The following is a 27,292-nucleotide window of genomic DNA, read 5'->3' as shown; positions in this document are numbered from 1 at the left end:
CAAACTGCCAGCGAACACTGATTGATAAGACTACGGTTAGGTGCACTTAAACAGTCTGTGGAACTCCAACGCCCAACCGAAACCTCCCTCGGACGTTTGCACACTGCCAGAACTGTTCGCTTCCGCAACGTGACTTGCCCACCTGATATGATCCCCTCCAGTCTCCTGCCTGAGGCAGTTCGTGAGCCCAATGATCCCGCTCGTGCCCACGTCCTCGGCCACCAGCCAGACGTTCTCGCCCGCCGGCCTCTCCTGGTACTCGGTCGCCTTGGCTTTGATTTCTTCCACCCAGCCGAGCCCGCTGCTTCCGACCCGGATCACCGACTGCTTTTCTGCACCGGCCGGCGTTACCAGCCCCTTCCTGAACAGCAGAAGCGCAGACACATTGTTAGACCGGAGGCCCACTAGCCGGAAGCCACGCTCTTCGAAGGCAGCCTTGACGGAGTCTCGAGAGTGCACCCGGAGCGGCACCTTGCCCACAGTCGACAGGAACACCTCGGCAGGCGTGAGCGCGGTCCGCAGAGACAGCAAAACGAAGCCGCCCTCCCTCGACAGAGCTGCGAGCGCGTCTGTGAGCGCCTCCAACGCCTTGCTGCCGACCGCGCCACGGGCTACCAGGAGGTCAGCCTCGGGAAGGGCGGTCTTGGTCGGAGACGCCACATCCCAGGCAACCTTCTTTGCATATTTCGGAGCTTGCTCCTCGGTCAGGACGTCTGGTTGTGGATGTGCGATCGTCAGGTCCGTCTTCAGGAGGAAGTGGGACAGCGCCAGGAGGGCGGATACCCGGGCCGCCAGGAGCGAGGGGCCGGCATCCGCGGCCATCTCGAGAACTTTCAGCTTCTTGACGCCGGTGTTCTCGACGACGACGTCCAGGAGGTGTCGCAGCGGGTCCTCCTCCAGGAGAGCCGTGTTTAGGAGGTCCCTTTCGAGGTCCTCCTTGTGGACCGCCAGGGCCGACTGGACCGTGGCCACCAGGGAGCCCGCCGAACTCTTGGCTTCATTCTGGACGGTGGCCAGGACGCGCAACAGCCCGTGGTTCTCAGAAGGGCTCTCCAAGTACTTGCGAAGAACCTGTTCGGGCGCCTCGCGAACCCCGTTCATCACGTCCGAGATCTGAGCCTTGTTCTTGCCGCACGACTCCAGCACGCGGCGGGCCACGCTGCAGCAGACCTCGACATACTCGCGGACCGTGGCCTCGCGCTGGCGGGCGGCCGACTCGTCATCCAGGTACGGCACGAACTGGTACTCCTCGAGCAACGGCTCCTGCTGAATAGCCCGGCGGGGCACCACGTTTTCTTCGAGGCCCTTCATGTCGACGCCGGCGGCGCGGCAGACGTTGAGGTACTTCTCGTAGACCACGTCCACTCCTGCGCGAGAAGCGTGAAAGGGGGAGGTTTTCGGTACTTTGCAAAAAGATACCTCGAACCCACTTATGGTTCTTCAGACGAGCTGTAGGCCCGGAGGCTATTGCTAAGAATGCATACGGTGCAACACTGTTTCACCAAGTCGGGATCGCCATTTTTTTGGTGCTTCTCTCTTAGGAAGAAAGGGTATATATATCCAAAGTACTATTGTGGCGGAATTTTTTGTTTTGGGTTGGTAACCTACGTGGTAAAATTAGGTGCCTACCAATAGCCTTAAATGTAAAATTTGAAGTAGTGCAGATCTCGTTCTTGGGCTAACAGTGTTGCGAACCGCATACAATATATCGAACTGACTGGAGGAAGGCCTCCCTCCCCCACCCCTACTATACAGTCAAATCTCCTTCATTTAAACTTGAGGGGGCCCAAAAGGTTGTTTTGATCAAGCAAAGTTTTAATTATAAGGAGTTTCCTCCCATAGAGACGCACAGGGTGGGACCTGCATGTTAGTTTGAATTATCCGCATGTTTTAATTAAGATAGTTTGAGGACTGTACCTGGTTTATTGCCAGAGTAGGATACCTGCATGTTGTTGTCCAACATTGGTCCGAGACACATGGCGTCGCACCTAGCTGCCATATGCTGCACCGAGGGGTTGCACCAAGCGACCAGCCTTGAACAGTATATAGCATGAAGGACAGAGAAGGACAAGAACAAGAACACGAAGACAAGACTAGCATTAGTCCCATCTTTGTGTTCTCGTTCTTTTGTGTCCTTCGCGTTATTTGTTGTTCATAAGTCCCATCCAATTACGCCTCTTGAACATTTTAGTAGAGCTGCCAGTGTTGCACCAAGCTACTGGTGTTGCATATAGCTACGGCGGTGTTGTGCTCAGCTCCCCACCTTGATCTCCCACTGCGCTGACGACCCTGGCATGGACTGCCGGGTCCACCTTGCACGAATGGATCCTGACGGGCAGTTTGAGAGAGCGCACGGGGTTGCCAAGAATGCTGAACTGCAGCATGGTGTCCAGGAAGGTCACCCAGTTGTCCTCCCACTTCAGTTTGCCGTACGGGTCTGCATCAAGGGGCACACAATGGCATCCGATCAACGGAATAGTAGAAGCTACCATTTTCAAAAGATTGTCAAAAATCTAACGAAGCGTCTCGTCTTAAAAACCTTCGAAATTTAAAAAATGTTTTTTTAAAGACAATCTGGTTAAGGCACGCGCGTCAAAAAATTAATTTTACGCGAAAAAATAAAATTTAGATTAATATTGACGGTGAGAGATTTATTTTAAATTCTGCACGCGAAGTCCATGACATCACGGGTCATTCCGGAATGACCATCTCGGTCGTGAAGGTGAAGCCGCTCCATTTCTCCTGATCGCGCTCGAAATTCCGAGAGAGAAAACAAAGGGAGCGGAGGTGACTGCCGACTAAGTCGCTCTCACGCCGTAAAGTTGTTAAAAATAAATGTTTTTTTTTTTGCGTTAAACTTATTTTTTGACACGCCTGTCCCAACCAGACTGTTAAAATTGTGTTTTTTTTTCTTTTTCACGGGTTATTTAAAGGCTCCTTCGGACTTTTACCACTGCTTACAACCTACTGCGTCTCAGCCTCTTGTGATCTCATGAAAGAACAGACTCGTGACATATTAAAGGCTTGTGATTCCTGAATAGTTTGGTTCTTCGCGCATCATACTTTCCTTGTTGGCTCTAAAACAGTTTGACAATGTTATAAAGAAGCGTTTCTCGGCGATAGTATGTACATTTGATCTCGCAAATCTCGCAAATACCGGAAAAACTTCGCTCCAGTCAAACGCATTTCCATTACCACCTCATAGATGGTGCTGGCGTGCAAGCATGTTCTCAGTCGTAAGATAACGCGAGAAGTCGTAATGCACTCGGGCGTAAGAAGTCGCAAGTGTGTGAACCAGTCTTAACAATAACCTAAACTGGATAAGTGCCGTGCAGCTCACGATTGCCCGAGGCACACTTGTGGTAGGCAATCACAGCCCTGTCCAACTTACGCTGGATGTCGGCCTTCAGGATGCCCTGGAAGCTTCCGGAGTACTCGTACCCCCGGAGGCGCAGCTCTTTGTAGATGTCTTTGGTGTCGAGGTCGAAGGTCACGGTCACCGGGGGCTCGGAGGGCGCCTCGTGGTCCAGGAGCTTTTTTCCGTCCTCGGCCAGGAAGATGCGGCCGCTCGCGGCCACCGTGCCGGCCTCGCACACCTCGAAGTCGCCCGACACGCGCATCACGTTCACCATGAAACGCACTGGGCCTACACAACAACAAAAAAGACAAAGAAAAAGAAAAATAAAATATGTGGGGTGTGTAAAGAAAAAAAAAAAAAACAACAGAATTGGCTGCGGTACTTGGATTATGGTCACCATGGACACCACGAATCTTCGAGAGTTGAGAAACGTTATGCACATCTTTCATTTAGGTAGTAATACTTCGACTATTGAACAGCGTTGTTTAAATTGTTTGTAGTGCAGACCTTTGTCTGTTTTTTATATATAGTCGGGTTTTTGGGATGTGCCGAATGATAATTATATGTACTTCGCTTGAACATCCCTGTCACGCTGCTGCTGCGGAATGTATGGGGACATAAAATTCGTCAAGAAGTCTAGCACGTTTTTATTTTTTTACCTCGGTCCCCATTTTTGAATGGAAATAGGTATGGATCGTATCATTTATGATGCAAGATACGTGCGTGGACATCATACGCATCGCAGCTGCAGGATAAAGTATTCTCCCTGTCCTGGTCGTAAGCGGCGCCACTTCAGTCGCTGGCCACTTCAGTCAGTGGCCAGTGGTAGCCCTTCAGGGGCTCGGTTTCTCATTTTCTCTACGGGAGACACTGTTGTTTTTCAAGCCGTTTTCTGGGTGGGCCACATAATCGAGAGCTTGCCACTTGCCCTACACGTGTTGCTTAGAAACTGCCTCTTCACAGACTTGTATCGTGCCTCAACGCCCGACCGAGCAGTTGAATGTTCTCGCAGAACATATTAGAGCGTCGAAGCGGAGAGACCTCTTGGGTTGGTGTTCGAGCCAGCGTCCACGGAGGTCCGAACAGATGCGCCGACCAGAAAATGCATGCAATTAAGAGCCGTAAGACCGAGGTACCGAGGTACTCTTGTTCTTGCTTGTTTCTTTTTCCTCAATTGCGTCGTCTGGACGATGGAGACATTTCAAGCATAAGCTGCTCAAGAACGTGCTAATAAGGGGTATTCACTGGACGCCATATTTGAGGGCGATGTTTAGAGCGCAGACTCAGTACGAGCTCGCATTAATAGGCTGCTAAGACCGGCAATCTTGATGATAAGAAATGCACGCTGCAAAGGAACTGCGGACGCTCGCCGTCAGCACGCACTCAGCAGTCGCGCATGCAGCATTGGTCGCCAGTGAATAATCGACAATCCGGTGGATTGTGTCGCAGCATTTACCGTGATGCGTGTCCTCAGTTAGACAGTATCTTGCACCACTCAAACCACTATATGCAGAATTGGAATGTAAGAAAAACAGAAAGATTTCCTAACATTTTTTTTTACATCGCCACACTGGGATTAACTATGCGTCGTGAAAAATAGGACGGACAAAGTTATAAATTACAGAATAATATAAACAACCTAATTTTTTTACTAGCACCAAATTTTCGCAAATCTTGAACTTCTAAATATTGCAAAAAAATTGACTGTCCTTCCTAACTAATACACATCCCTTTAAATAGCGAAATTTGGTGCCTGCAAAATATTTTGGGAATCCACTTTTCTTGAAGCTTGTGAAATAATAGGTAAATAAAAATAAAGTTGTTTAGTAACCAGGCCGTCTAGAAAAGGCCGGAGAGTGCCGTAGTTGAATTCTAATGCGGTAATATTGACGGGACACGCAAAACGAAAAGTTGATTTTACATGACTGTTGCGTTCCAACACTCTTCGAGGGATCCGCGCAAACAAAGGCATATGGCGAAAGCTTGCGAATGTGGCGAGCACATATTTCGGCAGAGATTTTGAGCCGAAAGCGGCTTTGCACTGTAGCGTGGACGTACCGCTTTTGGGAAGGATGATGGCCCTGTGCAGGGTGACGTCCTCGAAGACGACGGGCACCTGGGTGTAAGGCCGGCCCGATCGCTTGGCCAGGGACTTCCAGGCCAGCACCATGTACCCAGTGGCCGGGAACAGCACCCGCCCGTCGATCTGGTGCCCCGCCAGGTAGCTGTCGTTCTCCCCGGCCTCTAGGTCAAACTCCGCCACTTCCTCGGAGATCTGTGGGACGGTAAGGGCGAAATCAATTTCAACCCGCGAGCGAAATCTAGGCGACCCAATCCGAGAAAATGGCTGCCGAATCACAGTCGGTCAGAAGGCGACGGATATATTTGAAAAGGACCGAGTAGGCTGTGCAGTCTTAGGACCGCTTACGAGAGGACAGTCTGGAGCATTTCATCGGGTAGTCTTAGCATGCTTTCGATTTGCGCATGGTTTCTCGTTTTTCATGCAAGTCGTTCTTTCACTGCGGGCTTTAAAAACTTTTGACACTGTTACAAACGACCAATTCTCGTAGACAGTAATACATACATTATATTCACCAAAATATTCCAAAACTTTGAATATAGTAAATGCAGTTACACGTCTGCCTCATTGAAGGGTCCAGTCTGTTCTTTCGCCGCAAAAAACCGGCTTTGCGCCGGTGTGGATGGCCAGATTTGACCGGCCTAGTTCGCCGTACAACCATTCTGTACCCAGCGGAGAGTGCCGGCGACGTGCCCTCGAACAATCTGCCCCAAGCTCTCCACAGACAGAACCGGACACCTGAATTCAATTCCGCCGAGCTACCGCCTCACAAGCTATGCGCCTTGCCCCACAAAGCGGCCCGACCACCGGAAACACATTTTCGACTCGCCGCTTGCCTTCGTGCGGGCAGCAAGCCTGCCCTCCGTACACATAACTCTCTATTCCTCTCTACGTCTCTTTCTTTCCCTGTCCTCCCCGCACCACCGTTTCATGTGATTACGGCAGGGTGTCCACCAAATAGCGTCTCTGAAATTATGCGACTTCACCGGGTCTCTGCCGAGTATTTCGATAAAATTCCCCGATCGTTACGAATGTGCAGGAGATGGAGTTTTAGCGGATGTTCGACTGTTCCTATTTATTCCGTCGAGTCGGGTGGTGGCTGAAGCTGCACCATATTACCTCGGAAAACTGTCGCAAGGCGCGAAGGCCATCCGTACACCGCAAGCCACACCGTCCCACTTTGTTGCGTGTCGCTGCGCCACCTTCCTCAGTTCTTTTTCAGAATTAACAAATGTTTGGACGATTTTCCTACCATTCCCGCACTTGTCCAGATGCCTCAAAATCCCCTAACATTACAGGTTTTCCAGGTTAAATATACGCCCTATGCAGTCAAGCAAAACAAGAGCTTATTTCTTTTGATATAAAATAAAACGTTTCGAAAATAACAGGGAGAAAAATGATGCGCAACGCGCTTGGTTGCAACCAGACGCAAGTGCGTAGACCGGCCATTTCCCGGCGGGCGTTGCAGCAACACCCACTTGAGCCGAGGTGGGGAAGTCGTTGTAGGTGGCCACCGACCAGGACTCCGAGTGGTCCCAGCTGACCAGGTGAGCCACGTTGGGCGTCCCCCTGGGCACGGGCCACGGCACCCGGGGGAACAGGGGCTCCGGCTGCAGGGGCACCCCGTAGGCGTGCAGCTCGCCCAGCGAGGTCAGGAAGAAGGTCGGCACGTCCGGCACGTCCCGCTTCATTAGCCCCAGGCAGGTTGCCTGCGGAACAAACGCGCCGGCAGGGTGACCTCTCCGTCGCCTCAATCGTGCGCCGACATTGTTATGTCTTTATTCTGGGAATACAACATCCGGTACTTTCTGGCTTGGACGAATTACGCACAACCCTGCGAGAGAAAAGTGCGGGAAGTGAACCGCGTAAAGGCTTGTTCGCACACTTGCGATTGCCAACGACCAAGTGAATTGCGCCCTCTCGGAATCTCTCTTGACGACACGGCACACTGGCACAATCTATAGGGAAGCCGCAAAGCACTAAAAACTTCTGGTTTTACACATTCTCTCTTAATCATTGGCTTGAAGAACTTTTGACAATGTTATAAACGACCATATATTGGTTAGTATGTATATTTGATCACGAAAATACTGCAAAACCTTTGCTCTAGTAAAATGCAGCTCCATGGTCGCCTCATAGATCCTGCCAGCTTGTTTTCTTGTCTTAACATATCGCAAGAGGTCTCGAAGCACTCTGTCCTAAGCAGTCGAGCTGACTGAACTAGCCTTAAACGTTATCTATTTTGCGGATATTCCTATGCAAAAACGCTTCTATCATTGTGAATTGATGAATTAACATTGATGTACTCACATATATATCCATGTTAATGTATTCATGTTTCTATCAATGTAAATGTATTCATGGTTCTATCAATGTGAATACATCGATAGAAAAAAGGCTCGAGGCACACCTAAGCACTTCTTATGTGTTGTGAATGCGAAAGCATGCGTGCCGTTCTTGCGCTCTCTTGTTTCGTTTGCGGCGTATTTCCGGCGGCCGTGCGAGCGCTCTCCCAGCTCGCCTCGCAGCTCTGACCTTGTACGCTTCGTGTTACAGGCGCGCTCGCGGCACGGACACGGAGCGCCATGGGGCGGCGGTCATTGAAACTGACGTGCTCAGCGGCCAACGAGAGCCTCGTCGACGTGCGCCAGCCAGTGGGACCGAAGGTGAAATCCATCAGCTTTACTCCGCTCCTTTGGGATCGGGGAAACTCGGTGCCGTTGCCTGGGCTTTCCGCGTGGTTTCATAGCTGGGAGCTGGCTTCCCTTGGAGAAAGGATTTAATGTGCCGTTTGGCGCGCTTCAAACTGATGACATCGGATCACTCCATGGGACAGTTCATGCTTTCGTGTTAATAACAAAGAATGCGGTGTACTTTCGACATCTCAAACACTCGAGAGATCTTAGAAAAAAAAAGAAAAAAAAAAAAAGGAGACACCACACACGCAGGTCTGTTCAATATTTTGTTTCCAAGTTTCGGGTGTTCAATATGTAGCGATTACAATACCTGGGTACAAAGAAAGTCGGGCAGGCGTCTCGTAGATTAAAGAAAGAAACCCACCTCCGGTCCCAGGGCCCGGCGCAGGATGGCCTGCAGCAGGCAGTGTGGCGCAATCTCGACCACGATGGCATCTTTGGGCACGTGCTCCAGGGCCTCCCGGAAGAGGACGGGCGAGACCAGGTTGTGCACGTGGTAGGCCGCCGAGCAGTTCCGGGCCAGCGGCTCCCCCCAGCGGCTCTCCGGCACCGACGAGCTGATCCAGCGCTCCGTACGGGGGCGGGCCTCGGGGACCACCTAAGAGGGGGCGGGGCACCGTCAACGTCGAGCCGACGACAGTGCAAGCGGGCGCCCCAGGTGGAGGAACAATGTTTTCACCGTAAGGGTGAATTACATCTGCCAGTGCTCCAAACCGACCATTAGGCCGAGACAGGGCATAGATTTGTTTTCGTAAACACTGCAAAACTTGAATTTAGTTGAGATTTCCAGAAGTGTTCGAGGGTTCTTTGCACATCGGCACCACCATGTTTCAACTCGCGCGAGAAAGAATGAATAGCCTGTTGCAGGTTAACCGCTTGACAGCCACTTTTTCACCGGTGCGCAGCTCATGCCGGGGTGTTTCCTGCACGCTGGGTGAAAATTTCAGCCCCGCAACGCAAGCGATGTGCTCGCCAGCGGCGCAATCGGAACGTAGTGAAAGCGACGGGCAGCCGGGCTTATTCGCTATATGGAATGTCCCTGCCAGAGGAGTTCGATACAAAAGGACAATGCTGCTACAGTTTGAGAACATAATAGCGCTTCAAGACAGGGACGAGCGTAGGAAGGAAACAACACGACTTTCGTACCTATCTTGAAGCGGTATTATGTTCTCAAAGTTGCAGTACCAACTCGCCCAAGATACCGCATTACTCCTATAGTATTTCATGTGATTTTGAAGGGGATGTTTGGATTTTTGATATAAACAATAATTCGAAATAACCGGGGTCGGCTGTAGACCTCTTGCTAAGTTACCCAAGCATCAAGGAGAAAGCAGGAAATGGTGTCCCACGCGCCGCAGGTACCTGCGTGCGCAACAGTAACTGTTCTAAAGCAAAAGCCTAAAATAAATGGCATCATGCAAGTTTGTTCGGCAACGCTTGATTTTGGGTATTTACTTAGGATGTTTTATACAGGAAATGCGCTGCACGTGCCGGTGTTTGCAGCAGTAACTGTTCTAAAGCAAAAACCCAAAAGAAATGGCATCTGCACGCGAGTTCGAGAACGCTTTATTTTTGTTATTTAGTCCGAATCTCTTATACAGTGAAGACGTGCGCGCAAGGCGCGTGCGGCGCTTGCGGTGGTGCGAGCCCAGAGGTTTTTGGCCACGCGCACGAAAAATCTGCGGAACACTTGCAATAAAAAGCTTCGCTGTAAAAAATTTAACCAAGTAACGAGAACACTTGGGCACGGCAGTGGGTGTGCGCGGGAGCACGCAAGGGACAGCGGGCCCCACCTTCTCGAGGACCTCCTGCAGGACCGGCCCGACGGGATCCACGTAGTGGCTGTGGAAGGCCACGCCCAGGCTGTTCACCTCGTGGGCAAACACGTTCTCTGCCTTGAGCTGTGCCACCAGCTCCGCCACCGCCTCGGCCGGGCCGGACACCGTCACCGAGTCCTCCGCGTTGTGGCAGGCCGGGACGACTCCATTGCGGCAACGCTGCTTCGCCTGCTCCCAGGTCAGGCCTGGGGGAGGCCGGACAGAGACCCCGCCGGTTAGAGCAAGAGATCGCTGGCCATGTCCAGTACGGCTCCGTAGAGATAGCAATCATTGGTTGGATGAGGACATACACTGTTTATTGACAACGTTACCTCAACATAACAACTTCCGTTTGCAAAGCACAACAACGTCAGCACGGCATTCGGTAGTCTGGGGTACCAGGCAATAGCGTAATGCCCGATAGTCCATACTCGTGTTAGGGCAGCTCACTTCTAGCAGCTACTACCGTTTGAATTTCTCCCAATTTCCACAACGACTTCTTTTTCAGAGACGTGGCATTGCAGGAGCGCAGTGCCATTTTCTAGAGATTTTGGCACGAAACATTCTACAGCTTGCAGGTCTTCAGTAACATGTCGGTGCTCTCGGACAACATTGACAAAACGGCTCTCGAGCAATCGGCTATTGCCTTTAGCGACCATCGCCGCCAGTCCTGCTGTAGCTCAACGGTAATGAATTGATGGCATCAGAAGATCTCCACTTTCAAGTACTTTCTCGGCTCTTAAAAGTGGCTCGAGTGAATTTCTCGCTCAAATAGCCTTCGGCAAAATCACTTTTTCGTCAGAAAATATAACTTGAGAGCTTCCGATCTCCTGCTGTCGAGCACGTTTTCAACAAGTTCCGCTAATTATTTGATTAAACTGTTTTGCGAAGGATTACAAAAAAAGACACCGAGACGAGAAAGATGACGCAAAACATAAAAAATGAAGGCGACCTATTAGCCTCGTCTTAAACACTGTTCTATCTGGAGCTTCACACTGCAAGGTCAACAAATGTGAAAATAGTGAAATTCATTTTTTGAAATCGGGGAAAAATTGAATTCAACTTGCTTTTTATACATCATGTTTGTGGCGCAAATATCGGGAAATAATGGGCTTAACCTGAAAACGAAGGCTCCTAAATATACACAACATTCTCGGGGGCGAACTGGATAAATATGTATTTCTGTCTCGTTATTAGGGACCACATGCATTATGAATGCTTTTTTGAGGGGACAAAGGCGTCCATAGTAAGTACTAACGACCAGTGTTGCGCTACTATTAAAAATTTCTAATACTAGTTTCAAATAATACGCTATTCGATAGTCGCTTCGATATGAACTGTGACATTCATGCTTTTCAAAGTATTGATCGCATTGAGTTAGCCCCCGTTGAGTGCGCTTCACACCGAGCATCTTTGCACTGCCGAGAATCACTCGTTGCATTTTCGCTGTGCACAGGTGCCTGGTAAGAAGCGCACCCAACGGGACCACCCGCAGCGATTATTCGAGAGTAAAACTTAGGCAGCGATGTCTTGACAACCTACGTTCATCATTCCTGCATGTTTGGTTGTTTCTTTGTCAAGCTCATACTAACGAGAGAATATTTGCACGTAGCAAGCAGATCTATACACCCCGTCGATTAGGGTAGCTGCAACAATTTTGTCGTTTACTTATGTCACCGTTCATAAATATAGCTATACTAAAATTAACTGAGCTCAGTAGCGGACAAGTGGAACGTTAGGAACAACCCTTGCGGGGTCATCCGAATTTTCGTTTAGGCACGGTGCACGGTGGCGAAAGGCTCAGAGAAACCATTCGTCATTTCGCTAGAAAATATTCGGCGAAAACCACTTTTTGCTTCGAATTCGCTTCGAACTCAGAATCCACTATTTGAGTATTACTAACGAGGCATCAGTGTATTTAGACTTAAGGGAGTTGCCAGCAGCCTCGACAACACACAGAAAGCCCACGTCCAGACGGGACGACCGGCAGACAACGACCCGCGCCGAGAAGGGTAGACTGACCGACGGCAGCCATGGCCCCCTTGGGCAGGTTGCCCAGCTCCGAGCAGCGCCCCCTCCAGTAGGCGCACAGCACCGCCTGCTCGGCCGTCAAGCATCCGTCAGCAAAGGCGCAGCCGATCTCTCCCAACGAGTGACCCACAATGCCGTCCGGCTCCACCCCGGCTTCCATCAGCATGGACACCAGCGCCACCTACAGGAAAGCGCAACGTCCCACGCCCTGCCAACCGCGCCCGAGAAGACTGAAAACAGACGCGTTCGGCTCACAGAGGTAACATATAGGTGTCTAAAGGAAAAGGTCCCACGTATTTCAGTCGCTTCGGAACGGAGGGGCATAGACGCGGACGTCGGTGGTCGCGGGGGGCCCATATTGCTGGTGATGCTGTAGTGTACAAGAACAGGCGATAAAACACCACTTCGAAAATACTGGCATCGTACATTGTACAATAACAGATACAGATGACGAGCACTCTACCACTCGCGGTGAGAAAACGAACACGTCTAACCTATCGTCTCCTTTCTTTCCTCGCATTTCCCTCACTCTATCTGTTTATCTCGCGACCACCGATGTCGGCGCTTACGATTTGCCATGTTCTGCGCCCGTCTTTACTTTCCTGGTGCAGCTCTACTCAAGGGGTGAATTTATGAGTTTGGCTTGGGGGCATTTCCACGTCACGAACGGATGTGATATGTTACAGGCAAAGCATAGCCCCCATCTATTTGGTTCACCTCAAATTTGCCATTTCAAGAAAAACAAGATATTTTTCTCCCTGAAAAATTGTTGTATTTTGTTTTCTCCATAAACAGAGAGTTGCCCAAGAGAAATTTGGGAAAGGGAAGGATGGAGGGGGAGGGGGTGTTTGCAATATTTGTTTTTTTCTGAAGATGTTAAAGTTTTAACTTTGATCCGAAAGCAAGACTCAAAAGGTGATGTTAGATGTTGTAACATGGGGCAATATGAGACCCAGTAGAGCAATTGTTTCCAACAGGCTACAATGAATTTGGTTATACGATATGAATGCTGCTTATAAGCTCATGCCAGCAAATCAGAAAGATATGCGTAAAACACTGCGACACATGGTGGGCTCGATCCATTTACCCGCACCACCCTACACCGGTGCTGCAGAAAAGTGTAAGTTGAAAATCGAACGAAACCCACGTCGCCCCACTCGGCAATGGGGCGAAATTCGAATATCGAATTTAACATCACCTTCATTTGCCACTTTCTCAATAGCCATTCCGTATTTAGAATTAATAAATAGCACGCGCCGTAAAGAGTGAAACCTGGGTATTCCGAAATTGTGTTTAATCTGGGTTGCTACAGGAAAACCGCCCCGAGCTTCTTCTTAAATTTGGGTTCTCTACCGCGGCTCACCTGCACTGCGGCGATGGAGACAAAGGGAGACACCATCGTTTGGTTTTTGGCGTTGTCGCTGGTGATCAGGTCTATGAGGTCGATGCCGAAGGGCACCAGGAGCTTGTGAGAGCGCCGGATGGAGTTGGCAAACACGTCGAACTGCATCATCTGGCGGGCCATGCCGTTCCACTGGCAGCCCATCCCCGTCAAGACAAACCAGAGCGGCCGCTTCTCAGACGGGGCACGCTGTACCGTGGGAGAAAGGGGCAAAAGTCAGGATACACACGCAGTTTGTGTGCGGTAGGGGACAAAAAGGAAATGGCTAACGACCACACAAGGCGTGCTGCGATTGAGAGGCGTAGCTGCCGGGTTGTGGAAAGCCACGTCGAAGGAGATTCACCTTCAGCTAGTGAGCTGTAGCATGTTTGCCATAGGCACTTTGCTTTCAACGGAACTGATGTAGCAGACGTGTGTGAGGAGACGTGTACATTAATGGAACGATTGTGCGAGATGTTGCACGTGTTAGAGAATGCGGAGACGCGCTTTTTTGTTTTGGCTAAAACGCTCTTTTAGAACGGTGGCGCCTGTGACTGCACCTGCGGTAGAAAAAGCGAAAGAACGTCGGCAAACTGTTCCGTAGAGGCGTGAAAGACGCGACAACGGAGCCTGGGCGGCGGCAGTGGGGATCTTTATATAATTAAAAGCGCCGAACAAGACAAGGACAAAGAAGTGGAACGGCACAAGGCGCAACTGTTGTTCATTTTGAAAAGTAGATGCATTTATAGGCCCCAGAACCCTGCTAGTCATCAGCATGTCCCTCGCAATGCTTCTCAAAGTATTCAAGCTCACTCTTTGACAGGCCGATTGACGCTTCACTTATACATGCACTCAACGCCCGTATCCCTAGTTGCAAACGCCTCGTGCACCTCTCTGCTTGTTCGGTTGCGATAACGAGCCAAAATTTTAATGTCATGTAGCACCGGCGTACACGCGCATCTATTACAATGAATGGCGAGATGGCTAGAGGGGCTGTCTCTAGTGGCAGCCGCATGCTCGCGGGCGCGGTCATTCACACATCTGCCCGTCTGGCCAATGTACACAGCGCCGCAACCCAGCGGGATTTCATATACAACTCCTGGGGCACACTTGGCAAATTTTGTTTTGTGGTTTTTACTGCAAAGATCAGTCTGTTGATCGGGACAATTGATTTTATGGCAAAGTCGGACCATCCGATTGGGCGCTGAGAAAACCACAGGTACGTTGAAACGCTGGGTCACTTTCTTTAAATTATGTGACCCTAAGTGTAGGTATGGAATAACCGCTGGCCTCATATGGGTCTCTCGAGGGCGGGTTTTCCCGTTCCTTTTATCTTTTTTACCAGGCCTTCAGCAAACTCAGTTAAGCACCTTTGCGGAAAGCCGGCCTCTGTCAGTTTTGTGATCTGACGTGCGAAAGTTTCCTTAACGGAATGCTCGCAAGACTTCTTGAGAATGGCCTCCAAGCACGTTTTGGCTATGCCCCTTTTTACTAACTTAGAGTAAGCCGACTAAAATGGCAGGATCGCTTTTTTGGATCTCGGCTCATAAGTCCAACATATGTGGTCTCCTAAAAAAACTTAGTTTGATGTCTAAAAATTGTAACTTCCCATCAGTGGGTGTGTCAAAGGTAAAAGTCAAACCGCCCCCGCAAGCACCGAAGATACGCATACTCGCAGATACAGCATCTGCCAAGGATGCCTCAGGTGCCTCACTAAAAATAAGAAAATCATCTACGTATCTCAATATAATGTTTTTGCCTTCGCATCTCAGCTCCTCTAGGATGGCGTTGTCGCAACTGCTTCGAAAAATGTCACACACACAACCGGCGCCACACGCGACCCAATGCAAATGCCCTTCTTCTGAACGTACAAGTCCCCTTCAAACGAAACATACGTGTGCGTAGATAAAAAGATATAAGTTCAATAATACTATCAACGCTAATGGCACAGAAGGAACAAAACGTCACCTCTTCGTTTTTTTTCGATACATTTCCTAGCCGCAGAAAAGACTGGCTCATGCGGTACAGAATAAAAATCTTCAGCATCCGACGAAAAGGCACTTTGAAATCCCCGCGCTCCTTCTTCCAGAAATTCAATAGCACACTCCAAGTTTCGCACCAAAAAAGGATCGTACAGCTTCAATGTTGACAAGTGCTTGCTGAGGAACCTAGAAAAGTCTGCCTGCCAGGAGCCCCCTTCCGTTATAATCGCTCTAAAGGGGTTCCCCCTTTTATGCGTTTTGGCAGAAAAGAAAATGTTCAGATGTAGACCGGTAGCAGATTGCACGGGTTTTTGCAACCCCGCCAAGTTCAAATCACCAGAAAGCTCCTTTGCGCGGGCCTTAACTTTAGACAAGTACCCGGGCTCACTTTTTCGAAGTTCTTGAGGATTACTTGTTCTGACCTTTCAGCAAACACGTCCCGCGTCACAACCACAAAGCCACCTTCCCTATCGAAAGTTCGCAGCTTCAGGTCGTTGTCCTTGAAGTAGTCGATGATGTGCATGTTATTCCATCCTTTCATCGATTGACCTGGCAGGTCGACGCCATCGGCGACGCACCTTTTCTTCTCCTCAGGGGTGGCTTCTTCCGCCATCCGTTTTACCAACTTCTTTGTCCTTGTCCTTTTCGGCGCTTTAATTATTAAAAGAACCATGAACCAACTGACCCAACTCTCCACTTTGCGGCAGTGTGTGTGTGTGTGTGTGGGGGGGGGGGGGGGGAGGCGAGGTAGCGTGTCCGGACCGCGCGACCTCGTGGGCGTTTCGCAACAGTAGCTGCTAGAGGAGTGGGGGAGGAAGAGAGGGCGTTGCGGGAGGGCGTGTGGATGTAGCAGAACGATGAGGACGTGAAGAGCGCTCTTTCTGTGATCACGTGGGTTTTTTTGGAACAGCGAAGGCCCACAGGGGGGAAGGGGGGGGGGGGCGAGAGAGAGCCTTGCCTTTTGTGAGGAACAACGAGGAGAGGGGGAGAAGTGCCTCTGCTGCGGATTGGGTGTTTTGCGTTCGTAAATGAGCACTTTTTACCGGGAAGGGGCACTAACGGATACCACTATAAAACAGAAGGCTCTGACGAAGCTCTTACAGAGGCCTTTTAAATGCCTTGTGCATTCATGGCACATGCATCGTACAAGTAGTGCAATGCCTTGTACATACCATGCAAATGCCTTGTACATGCCATGCACATGTCACGCACATGCCTTGTACATGCCATGCACATGCCTTGCATAAGCCTTGCAAAAGCTTTGTACATGCCTTGCAGAGCACGCCTTGTGCACCGACCTTGTGACGGGCCTCATGCGTGCCTCTATTTTTACAGAAATGTAACTTACGACAACCCAATTCCAAGAGAAAATAATTTGCAGCTTGAGAGTGGGTTTTATATTCACACAAATTCCACAGGTACTGGAGCGCACGTTCGATGCTAGCCTCAATCTCGAGAAAAGTGCGATAGACATGTCCCTTGAAGAACGCCGCCCACGACGCAATAGTGCAGGGGCTGTGGTGCCTGAGCTATGGAGGCTGGAGAAAGGCTGGGACCCACCTCAATCCCCCTGATGGGCTCCCGGGACCCATCCATGGCCACCACGGAGTAGCCGCGGAACGGGAACTGGGTGACGCTGGGCTGCCCGACACGGTTGAGCAGGGCGTAGGCTGGCTCCGGCAGTGGTCCGTCCGCCTCCAGCCGGTCCAAGGTGGCCTGCGATGGGACACGGGTCCGCCGTGAGCATTCTTGTCTATGCAAGAGCCCTGAGAGCCAGAACTCACAATAATCTAGAGAAAAATGTCCCGGGCATTTCGGCCACGTAGGAATAACAAACGACGTGGACATCGGGTCCCGATAGCACCTTATTACTGGCAACGCTTTAATATACACAAGGAAGCAGCACAACGTCACTTCCAATGGGTCTACCAAGCTGCTTTTTAGCTCTAGTTTGCATAAAAAACATTGCGCATATTGTATAAAAATAAAGGAAGCTGAGAAGCGCTCGCATAACTCCAGGCCATCGTGTCAAAATGAATGCACCTAAACTTTCGCCCGCTCTCCTTTCTTTCGCATTCTTTCTCATTCGATGCCAGCTCTTAAGATTTGCTCCATCCTCGTTTTTATCCCCCTGGCCAAGGCGGCCCTCCGAAGCAGAATCCTAGCTCTTCCGCCGAGAACACTTTCTGGCAACGCCACCGATCCCAAGTTTTTCAGGTTACCCAGGTCGGTGGACACCCTGCGTCGTAGCCCAAGACACCAGAGGACGTCGGAAAACCGCACCGTGAGCGACTCCTGGGTCCTCCCTGCCAGCAGCACCAGCCGGGGCAGCTGGGGCTTCTCCCGGGGGAGGGAGTCCACGTGGGGGCCCGGGTTGGCCTCCAGGATGGTGTGCACATTGGCGCCCCCAAAGCCGAAGGAGTTGACCCCGACCAGGCCCCCCGGGAAGGGCGTGTGGCGGTCCACCACCCGAATGCTTCCGTCTTTCAGCGACGGGATGCCCGGGTTTGGCTCGTTGAAGTGCAGGTTGCTCGGGATGGTGCCGGTCTCCATGGACAGGATCACCTTGGCCAACGAGCAGATGCCTGCGAGGGGACGCCAGGGTCACCATCATTGCATCTCCAACCATCCGCTAATACGTAACACCAACTAGGGAGACCCTTCTTTACACCCTCTTATAACTAATGGATGCGATGTATGTTTTCTCGTCTCTCCCTCGTAAAGAATACCGCCACGACAGTAATGCCTCGTTCCTAGAACTCGCCGTCCTTGCTTTGAAGGAGACAGAAGTTAAACTGTCTGTTAAAAAAACAGAAAGCAGTATAGTACTCAGTACTGTACTTAGAGCATAGGAAGATTACGCCGAAATCCGCCGACAGCCCTTCCCCTCAGGTGGCGCTTGCGATATATAAACCTTAAAGTTCCTGTATAGGCTCCCTACGGGAGCCAGAGTTGCGCGTCTGTTTTCCACCTGCCGCCGCGCCGCTATTCGCCGAGATCCGATCACGCCCTATTGAAATATCAGCTGAGCTGGTCCCAGCTACAAGCTGGGTTATTGCCTCAGCATGCCCAGCTTGGTATGCTGGTCATGCTGGTTGATCTGATCACACTGGTCATGATGGTTGATCTGGTCCCAGCTTCAAGCTGGGTTATTGCCTTAGCATGCCCAGTTTGGCATGCTGGTCATGATGGCTGATCTGGTCGCAACTTCAAGCTGGGTTATTGCCCCAGCACGCCCAATTTGGCATGCTGGTCATGCTGGTTGTACTGGTCATGCTGGTAGACTTCCCAACCAGTTTAACCTGTTTACATTAATACACAGGATAAACAAGCCAAGCTGTTGAGAAAAGCCAATTCGGCATCCAATTTGTTATTTTCGTACTTGCGGCCGCCTCACATGAACTCAGATGCTACATATCCTCGGCGCTGACACAGTACTAACCGACGCACAGACAGTGGTTCTCGGTGCAACGCTACACAATGTTAATAAAACCAGATTGCTTATGTTTCAACACGAAAGATACTAGACACACGCCAAAACAGGCAATAGCAAAAGAAAATACTACACGGATGAGAGGAGCGATCCTGGGTCCCGCCAGTGATGGGGGCGAAGCGGCAACTTGCGTGGTCGGCAGAGGCGAGGAAATCCGTGTGGCGTGGAGGGCATTGGCAATACTGCTCGGCACCACCGTCATTCACGAGCACACACACGCTCGAAGACACGAAGCAACGCCTCAGTCGGGACGTCCGACATCTTCCCGCACTGAACGAACTGCCGCTCGCTGTCTCCACAAAACCAGCTTCGCTTGCACCGTCGTTCAAGTAGTCTCCGAGCAACGCGCACACAGCCGTCCCTTCGAAAATCTGACTAACATAGTCAAACGCGTCTCAAATTCTCCGCTCTTACCACACACACACTCTCTCTCTCGTTTCTCGCACACAAATGTAGCTCGCAGCGCGCCTGACGCGCCCGGTCGTCTACCAAAAGCGAGAGGACGAAGAACAGGAAGTGGCCTCGTTCCAGCCTAAGCCGACCTTGGCGCGCGCGCTCCCAGCAATGCTAGTTCAGCTATCTCTAGCCCCCCTCGGCGTGCGTGCTCCCAGCATGACCAGCTTGACCACCACGATTATTAGTTCGACCAGATTCACCAGCTTGTCTCCCAGCATGAGCAGCTTGTCTCCCAGCTTGACCACATTGGCTCCATGGAAAACCAGTTTGATTAGTTAGGACCAGACTGGCTCCCAGCTACACCAGCTTGAATCTAAAACCATATTATAGTTAGACCGTGGTGGTTTTTACTTAAACCAGGCTGACCAGCTTAAATTCTATCTTGCCCAGCTTAAACCAGCGTGATTGCCAGTTAAACCAGTTTGACTATTACATTGACCAGATTGACCAGCTTAGTTACCTGCTTAGCCAGTTCGATTTTTATGCTGTTTTTTTTTTTTTTCAATAGGGCGTGAGGAGCCGTATCAAGCGCCGTGCAGGAAAGTAGACGTTGCACGCGCCCCGGCGTACGTTCCCCTGATTTTGAGTGCGGCGCGCGCCTCGAACGCGCGGCGTCGCTATTCGCCGAATTCAGTCACGTGACGAGCGGGATCAACGTGCTGTGCAGGAAAGACGGCGCTACGGAGATGCCATGAATTTCCCAAGACGTTGCCACGCCACAGCTGACGGGCCGCTGCGTCTGTAAAAAAAGTCGTCCGGAAAGCTTTTCAGTGTTCCCTCTGGAAAGGAAAATGAGCCTCAGAGGAAGATCTTGCTTCACCGAACCAGTCGAAGAGATTTTCAACCCGACGGGAGCCGCAATGTTATGCGAGGTGGGTGCTTCGTATAAAGCTCACCAGCTTGCAAAAAGACAGCTGTTTAGAGTGAGTTATGCACTCCATTGCACCATAAACGCGAGTGATATATTAGCGAGCACAACATTGTCAACTTGGCAAGCACGGAGGCCCGTGCCGTGGAAGTAAAGGCCCCTACGCACAGTTGCTTTTGAGAGCGTTTGACTGCGTTGCGTCGAGGAACGGAAGTGAGTCAACGGCACATTTATGCTTTGTATAAAGCGTGAAATCCAATTGAAGGAATTGCTTGGCACGCGACAAAAGGAGTATGGATGTCGTGCGTTTTCGAAGTCGCAACACAGTGAAACGTTTAAAAACACAACTGTGCGTAGGCGCCTTAAGTCGTTCAATACGGCCTGTTCCTGCTCGTGCTCGTGGCATCCGCGTCGCTCCCAATTACGGGTGCGTGCGGAGTACGCGCTCTCCTCAAGTGTTGCATACGTGCTCGCATACCATACTTTGTTTCGCACACATAGCTTGCAACGCTACCGCGGCTGCGGACCCGAGCATGTGGATGTATCTATACTCCGTTTCAATATAAGTGCGAGCGCAGCCACTGCGACAAGCAGGAGTGTGTTTTCTCTGACGACGCTCTTACTGGACGAGCATGTGTGCTTAGCCTGCTCAAAGTGCGTTCGCTCTCGTAGCGTCAATAGGGTCTCCTTCGCTCGTAGTCTTACTGCAACGAAAACGCAAGCAAGTGAAACGTTTGAGATCAACCGCACACTCGCACCAGCAGTTTTGCCAGCGTAAACTTCACGTACAGGTCTTTGGCAGGCTAACTTAGGATCTGCAGAAAGGGGGGTTGGAGGTGGCGTTCCATGATGTGCTCTCGGCTAAAATCCGATCTCTTCAATTTATTACAGGACCACTTCAGTATCGACCAATGCAAAACACTAATCATGTAAGACATAGGAGAGCGAAAAATTGAGGAAAGATGCTCTATTCCTTTTTTCGTTACCGTCAACCAAGAGAGCAAGCCACCACTGCAAGGGAACTGTGAATGTAAGTGGTAAGTACAACATCTCACAAACCACTTTTTTTTCTTCAATAAAACGCGCTGCATCAGTTTTACAATGCAAATTCGATGCGCAAACTGTTGATTTCGGATGCCTCTTTTACAAAATGCAGTTCCATTTATTTGTTTTAGTAGTCTCTCTAAAGTTGCCGAGGCAACCCCAGCAAGACCTGAATAATACACCTCAAGGCAATGCCCACAGTTCGGAAACATGCCCAGGACACGCCGAAAAACTTGGTCACAGCGTCTCCTTCGACAATAGCAAGATTGTGGCCACACAAAAACGCTGGCGTAGACGTCTGCACCTGGAATCTTGGTATATACAAACGACAAATGAAAACGTCAACAGATCATTGGGTACTCTCCCCAAGCGTATATGTCTCAGGACCGCGTCGCTTCACAGAAAAACACGGGCGCAACCTTCCAAACCGGGTTCCAAGGCTGGATATTCTTGCTGGAGGTGAAGATAATTAAGATGATATGGAGGAAGATGACGAAGAACTCTCGCCCAACCCATAGTCACCCGTGGCCACCCGCGACCAAGGGACCGAGCTGCTCCCGAAACGTAAGGTATTTTGTTTTTATTCAAACTTGGTTAAAGTATAACCTTTTTCAGTCAGTCTAACCCCAGGACAAACTGCCGCAGCAACCGCAGCTGCTCTTTAGTTTGGCTGTCCGATACTGTGTCGTGGTCGACCGAGGCACACCTACCACTAGTGCCACCTCTGTCCATTCTAGAAGTGCGTGTCCTCCCAAGGGTCCCCAGTAAGGTTCAAGCGGAGCTTTTCCCTCGGGGAAATCTGCTGCAGTGACTGTTGTGGTAGGTGTCGCTACCATTAGGTTGTATATATGAAAGAGTAAAGAGGCAGAGGAAGTTACTTGTTTCGTTCCACCCGGACCAGGCACGTGTGTGTGTTCGTTCCTCTCTGCCCTCGACGGTCGCCGGTCTCTACATGGTGTCAGGAGTAAGCGGCAACCGCCTTTTATCTTTTCAAGCGCCAGCACCAGCCTCGGAGGAGACTGGTGCTGGCGCTTGAAAACTGGAGCGGTGCTGGCGAGCACCGCTCCAGTTTGACTTCAGCAACCCCGGAAAATGGAAACAGTGGCATCAGCAGTTTGATGACTACGTCTACGCGTCAGTGCTCTACGCCGCCAGCGACAAAGTCCGTGTTCGGACCCTACTATACTCCATGGGGCCGCAAGCGCGGGACGTCCTGACTTCGTTACACGTCGGCGATTCAGACGTCGACAACGACAATCTCACTGCTGCGAAGTTCAACGCGTACTTCGTTCACCCAGTCAACGAGCTCCACGAGAGCGCACGCTTCCACAGACGGTCGCAGCAAGCGAGTGAGTCAGCTGACTCATTTTTTACGACGCTCAGCAACATGCAAGAAAATGTAACTTCCCGTCGCGAGAAGTGGAGGAGCGGCTAATTCGCAACCGTTTTGTGGTAGGCTTGCAAGACACAAAGCTTTCAGACAGACTGTGCCGAAACACGAAGCTTGCGTTGGACGAAGCGCTCATTCAAGTTCGCCAATATGAGGACGCAGAGAGGGAACGGAAGCTGCGGGACTCGTCGGCATCCACAGCCATGGCAGCTTCAGCAGAAGCAAAAGCGTTAAACATTGACGCGGCAAAAGTTGCGAAGAACTGCCTGCCAAGGTCGAAGCAAGCAAGCGGTGACGCAGCGAGTGCATCTTCATGTGGCTTATGCGGACGTTCTCCGCATCCGCGCTCAGAGTGCCCTGCTAACCGTGCGCAATGCAAAAAGTGCCACAAGAAGGGCCACTTCGCAGCTGTCTGGGGCTTGGTTCCGTCCGTTCTCCGTCCAAGGCTAGAGCGAAGTTTGTAGACGTGAAGGTCAACGACGCACTGCTGAGCGTCAAGGTTGAGAGCGGAGCGGAGGTCACCGTCGTCCCCAGTACGTTTTCGGGGATACCAGCTCGCCTGGAGCCCCAAGAAGGGGAGTTGACAGGACCTGCCGGTCAACCGTTGGACGTGCTAGGAGCGTTCATCGCGGCCTTGGAATGGAAAACCAAGCGCGTCAAGCAGGAAGCTCTATGTGGTGCGTTCGCAAGTTGTTCCCTTGTTGGGATTTCCGGCTATTCAGGTGTTGGGCGAGGTCAAGTTTGTGGATCACCTTCCGGAGTCTTCTGCCAAAAGCTGTCCTAGTGAGCTCGACGGGACTTTGTCGACACAGCTCTTTCAGTGTCTCGGAGAAGTTCGGGAGCAGTACACAATTCGTCTTCAGCCGAACGCGGTACCGTACTCGCTGCACGTCCCGCGAAGGGTCCCCATTCCACTACGCGATGTCGTAAAGTCTGAACTAGACAAGATGGAGACCCAAGGCGTAATCCGAAGAGTAACGAAACCGACACCGTGGTGCGCAGGCATGGTAATGGTGCCGAAAGCTTCGGGAAGCTACCGCGTATGCGTGGACCTGACTCGACTGAACCGGGCAATGCTTCGTGAACGTCACATCCTGCCGACAGTGGATCAAGTGCTTGGACTTCTGGGCGAGGCGCGAGTCTTCTCCAAGCTCGACGCCACGTCAAGTTTTCACCAAGTGAAGCTGTGAAGTGAGTCCCAGGAACTTACAACGTAATTACCCCGTTCGGACGGTTCTGCTTTTGCCGGTTGCCTTTCGGGATTACCTCTGCGCCGGAACATTTTCAACGCCAGATGTCGTACATTCTGGAGGGCCAAGATGGGGTTGTCAATATGATTGATGATATTCTCGTTTTTGGCCGAGACGGTGTGTAACACGACAAGCGTCTCACAGAGCTCTCGACCGCTTAAAGAAAACAGGTCTGACTCTGAACAGGTCCAAGTAAAAGTTTGGCGTCACCAGTGTAAAGTTTCTTGGCGTGGTCGTCAGCCAGAATGGCATTATGCCAGACCCTGAGAAGGTGGAGTCTGTACAGCACATGGAGCCACCGGTCGACGTCGGAGGTGTCCGCAGACTGTTGGCATGGTCAACCACGTAGGTAGGTTTTTGCCACATCTGTCTGCCGTCACGGCACCTATTCGAGAATTGCTGAGCAAGAAGAATGCGTGGGTCTAAGGACCAAGCCAGCAGGCTGCCTTCCTCAAGTTGAAGACTCTGCTCTCTTTAGGCATTTGTATGGCCTGCTACAATCCGGAGCACCCGACCATAGTGTTTGCTGATTCCAGCTCTTTCAGTCTTGGTGCAGTCCTGCTCCAGGACCAACCGTCAGGCGAGCGTCGGGTGGTGGCTTTTGCTTCACGGTCACTTACTGCGACCGAGCAGAGGTACAGCCAGACCGAAAAAGAGACTTTGGCATGACATGGGCCGTGTGTCGCTTCGATGAGTACGTCCGGGGACTGCGGTTTGCAGTGGAAACCGATCACCAGCCCTTGACTGCGTTGCTTGGCGACATGGGCGTAGACCTTCTTCCTCCACGAGTTCAGCGACTGAGGATAAAGTTGATGCGCTATCAGTACCAGATCTTATACGTTCCTGGGAAGCTCCTGGCAACGGCCGACACCCTGTACCAAGCGCCGTTGAGCCGAACAGCTTCATCAACCTGCGACAGCCTAGAGCTGTACGTCCAAAGCGTGGTTCACGGAATCCAAGAAGGTGCGCCCGTCAGCCTCGAGGTGGTTCGTCGACAACAGTCAAAACATGGCGAGTGCACAGCACTGGCAAAGTTCTGTGACCAAGGTTGGCCTCAGAAGACCAAGGTTCCATGTCACCTAATGAAGTACTGGAACTACCGCGGGGAACTAACCGTTTGTGACGGTGTGCTTCTCAAAGGAGGACGCCTCGTTATTCCTGCATCGCTGCGACCTGAGGTCCTACAGGCCATTCACGAGGGACACCAAGGAGTCAACCGATGCAAGGCACGGGCTCGAGACTCGGTGTGGTGACCCAGTATCGGCGATCAAATCAAAACCATGGTCGAGAAGTGCGAACGCTGTGCATCGACGAGGGTACAGCGGGCTGAACCTCTCATGACGTCGCCTCCAACAGAGCTACCATGGCAACAGGTAGGAGTCGATTTATTCTACTTGAACGGCCAAGATTTTCTACTGATGGTGGACTATCACTCACGATATCCCGAAGTAATGACACTGCGAAGCACGTCAAGTCAAGCCCTGATATCGGCAGTAAAAAGTGTCATGACGCGTTTCGGGACCCATGAGTTACTGCGAAGTGACGACAGACCAGAGTCTGCCTCCCACGACTTCGCCATATTCGCGGAAGACTACGGATTTAAGCATGTCACTAGCAGTCCTGAATTTCCGCAGTCAAACGGAGAAGTGGAGCGTACAGTCCGGACAGTGAAGGACCTTTTGGTTAAAGGCGACGATCCATTCTTGTCACTTCTCGTCTATAGGGATACACCTGGCATCTTGGGTTTTAGCCCTGCTCAGCTGCTAATGGGTCGACAGCTCCGGGCTCAAATACACAAGGCTGCCGAGAAACTCCTGCCAGCATGGTCGAAGTCACAGGTCTTTCTGGAGCGGGACAGCGCGGCGAAGCTACGCCAAGCTTCCGACTTCAACCGTCGTCATGGAGTGCGCGAGCTCAGGGAACTTTCACCTGGCGAAGATGTGTGGGTGACCGACGCACAGTGCCCTGGTCAAGTGCTTAGCCGAGCGCAACGCCCACGCTCTTACGTCGCCGAAACCCCGCGGTGTGTATTGCAGAGAAATCGGCGACACCTGGTTCCTTTCGGGAGCCAACCTACGCAGCCAGTTCCCGGCCTGCCAGCTCCAGTTCTGCCGGTTCCTGCCGCTGATGAAGCCAAGGGCCTGCAACCCCAAGATTCTGAACAACGAATACTGGTTACGGCTCCCTCTCCGCTGCCTTCTGCTGAGGAAGCTCTCGCAGAGGCAAGGGCAAGTCCGAGAGCTGATGCGAGTCAGGCACCAGCGAATGTTTGGATCCCCACTCCCCGACGCACGAGATCTGGCCGTCGAGTATTAGCTCCAAAGAGGCTGAACTCGTAGGGAGGTCGTGTGTCCCGATGTGCCCATCCACGAGTGATGTCTCTGAGAAAGGGGGATGTTGTGGTAGGTGTCGCTACCATTAGGTTGTATATATATGAAAGAGTAAAGAGGCAGAGGAAGTTACTTGTTTCGTTCCACCCGAACCAGGCGCGTGTGTGTGTTCGTTCCTCTCTGGCCTCGACGGTCGCCGGTCTCTACAGTGACCGCAGCTGTTGGTGAGTTTGGCAGTTTGATACTCTCTGAGGCTGACCTACCACTAATGCCGCCTTTGTTGATTCTAGTCGAGAGTGTCCCCATGAGGCCCCCAGCAAGTTCCAAGCGGGGCTGTACAGAACCTAACTTACTCAGCTCCCCCAGAGCAGCCTGGTTCGGCAACCCCCCCCTCCCCCCTCCCCCCTCCCCCCTTTTCCCCTCCCCCTCTTCCCCCCCTTCCCCCAAGCTGCTGATGAGTTTAGCACAATGATACTGTTGCCAGGTCGACCGAGGCACACCTCAACGACTGTCGTCTCTGTTCATTTATTCAATCTAGAGGTGTTTGCCGTCCCATGGCTACTCGAGCAAGGTCTGGGCAGCACGGTCCAGGTCCTGCTTCTTCAGCTTGTCCTGGACAGATTGCCGCAGCAACAGCTGATGAGTTTTGATTTTGGACTGCTGTTAATTTCCTGGCAAGTGCAGACAGTCACACACATTACTTACATCCGATCTTATGGTCTTATTGTTAGCCATTTAACAAGACTAAATAGTAATCCTTTTTTCTTATCCAGACACACTGTTTCTACTTGGCATCAGGCAGTATCATCACAATGCCAGTCTTTCTGGTGTACTGATGAAAAACAAAGAGCTACGAAACAACTATATTCAATGCAGATAAAACTGATATTGGCGCAACGACACGAGTATCACTCGCAACGTGAAGATAATAATTTAAAATTTGGACTTAAGCGCTTTCTTGTTGCTGATCAACTTAAGTGGCTCGGAAAGTTCACTATGAAGGAAACTGCATGGAGTAAAGGCGCCCTGGAGAAAGTTTTTAAGATTTATATTTTTGTGGTTCCCATCGTTTCAATAATGTACTGCGGAATCGGGGTAGCTTTTGCCTGTAGAACG

At 51.2% G+C, this 27,292-nt stretch overlaps 1 protein-coding gene across 1 annotated transcript in view; it reads right to left on the bottom strand.

Annotated features, from left to right (window-relative positions):
* LOC8042585 (fatty acid synthase-like) overlaps window positions 1-27,292 on the bottom strand; it is a 131,371-nt gene that overhangs the window by 62,780 nt on the left and 41,299 nt on the right. Inside the window, exons 6-16 of the mRNA XM_040216147.2 lie at window positions 17,629-17,930; window positions 16,906-17,061; window positions 13,346-13,573; window positions 11,974-12,163; window positions 9,928-10,157; window positions 8,499-8,732; window positions 6,917-7,147; window positions 5,417-5,633; window positions 3,392-3,646; window positions 2,264-2,437; window positions 143-1,367 (exon numbers count right to left, since the gene is read on the bottom strand). Coding sequence (XP_040072081.2) covers window positions 143-1,367; window positions 2,264-2,437; window positions 3,392-3,646; window positions 5,417-5,633; window positions 6,917-7,147; window positions 8,499-8,732; window positions 9,928-10,157; window positions 11,974-12,163; window positions 13,346-13,573; window positions 16,906-17,061; window positions 17,629-17,930 — 3,442 coding nt within the window. The remainder of the gene's footprint in view (window positions 1-142; window positions 1,368-2,263; window positions 2,438-3,391; window positions 3,647-5,416; window positions 5,634-6,916; window positions 7,148-8,498; window positions 8,733-9,927; window positions 10,158-11,973; window positions 12,164-13,345; window positions 13,574-16,905; window positions 17,062-17,628; window positions 17,931-27,292) is intronic.

Source organism: Ixodes scapularis, unplaced genomic scaffold (genome assembly GCF_016920785.2).
Source record: "Ixodes scapularis isolate PalLabHiFi unplaced genomic scaffold, ASM1692078v2 PGA_scaffold6__148_contigs__length_123643588, whole genome shotgun sequence".
NCBI classification, from domain to species: Eukaryota; Metazoa; Arthropoda; class Arachnida; order Ixodida; family Ixodidae; genus Ixodes; species Ixodes scapularis.
Note: the sequence above shows the minus strand (reverse complement) of the source record. Positions and strands in the feature narration are given on the sequence as shown.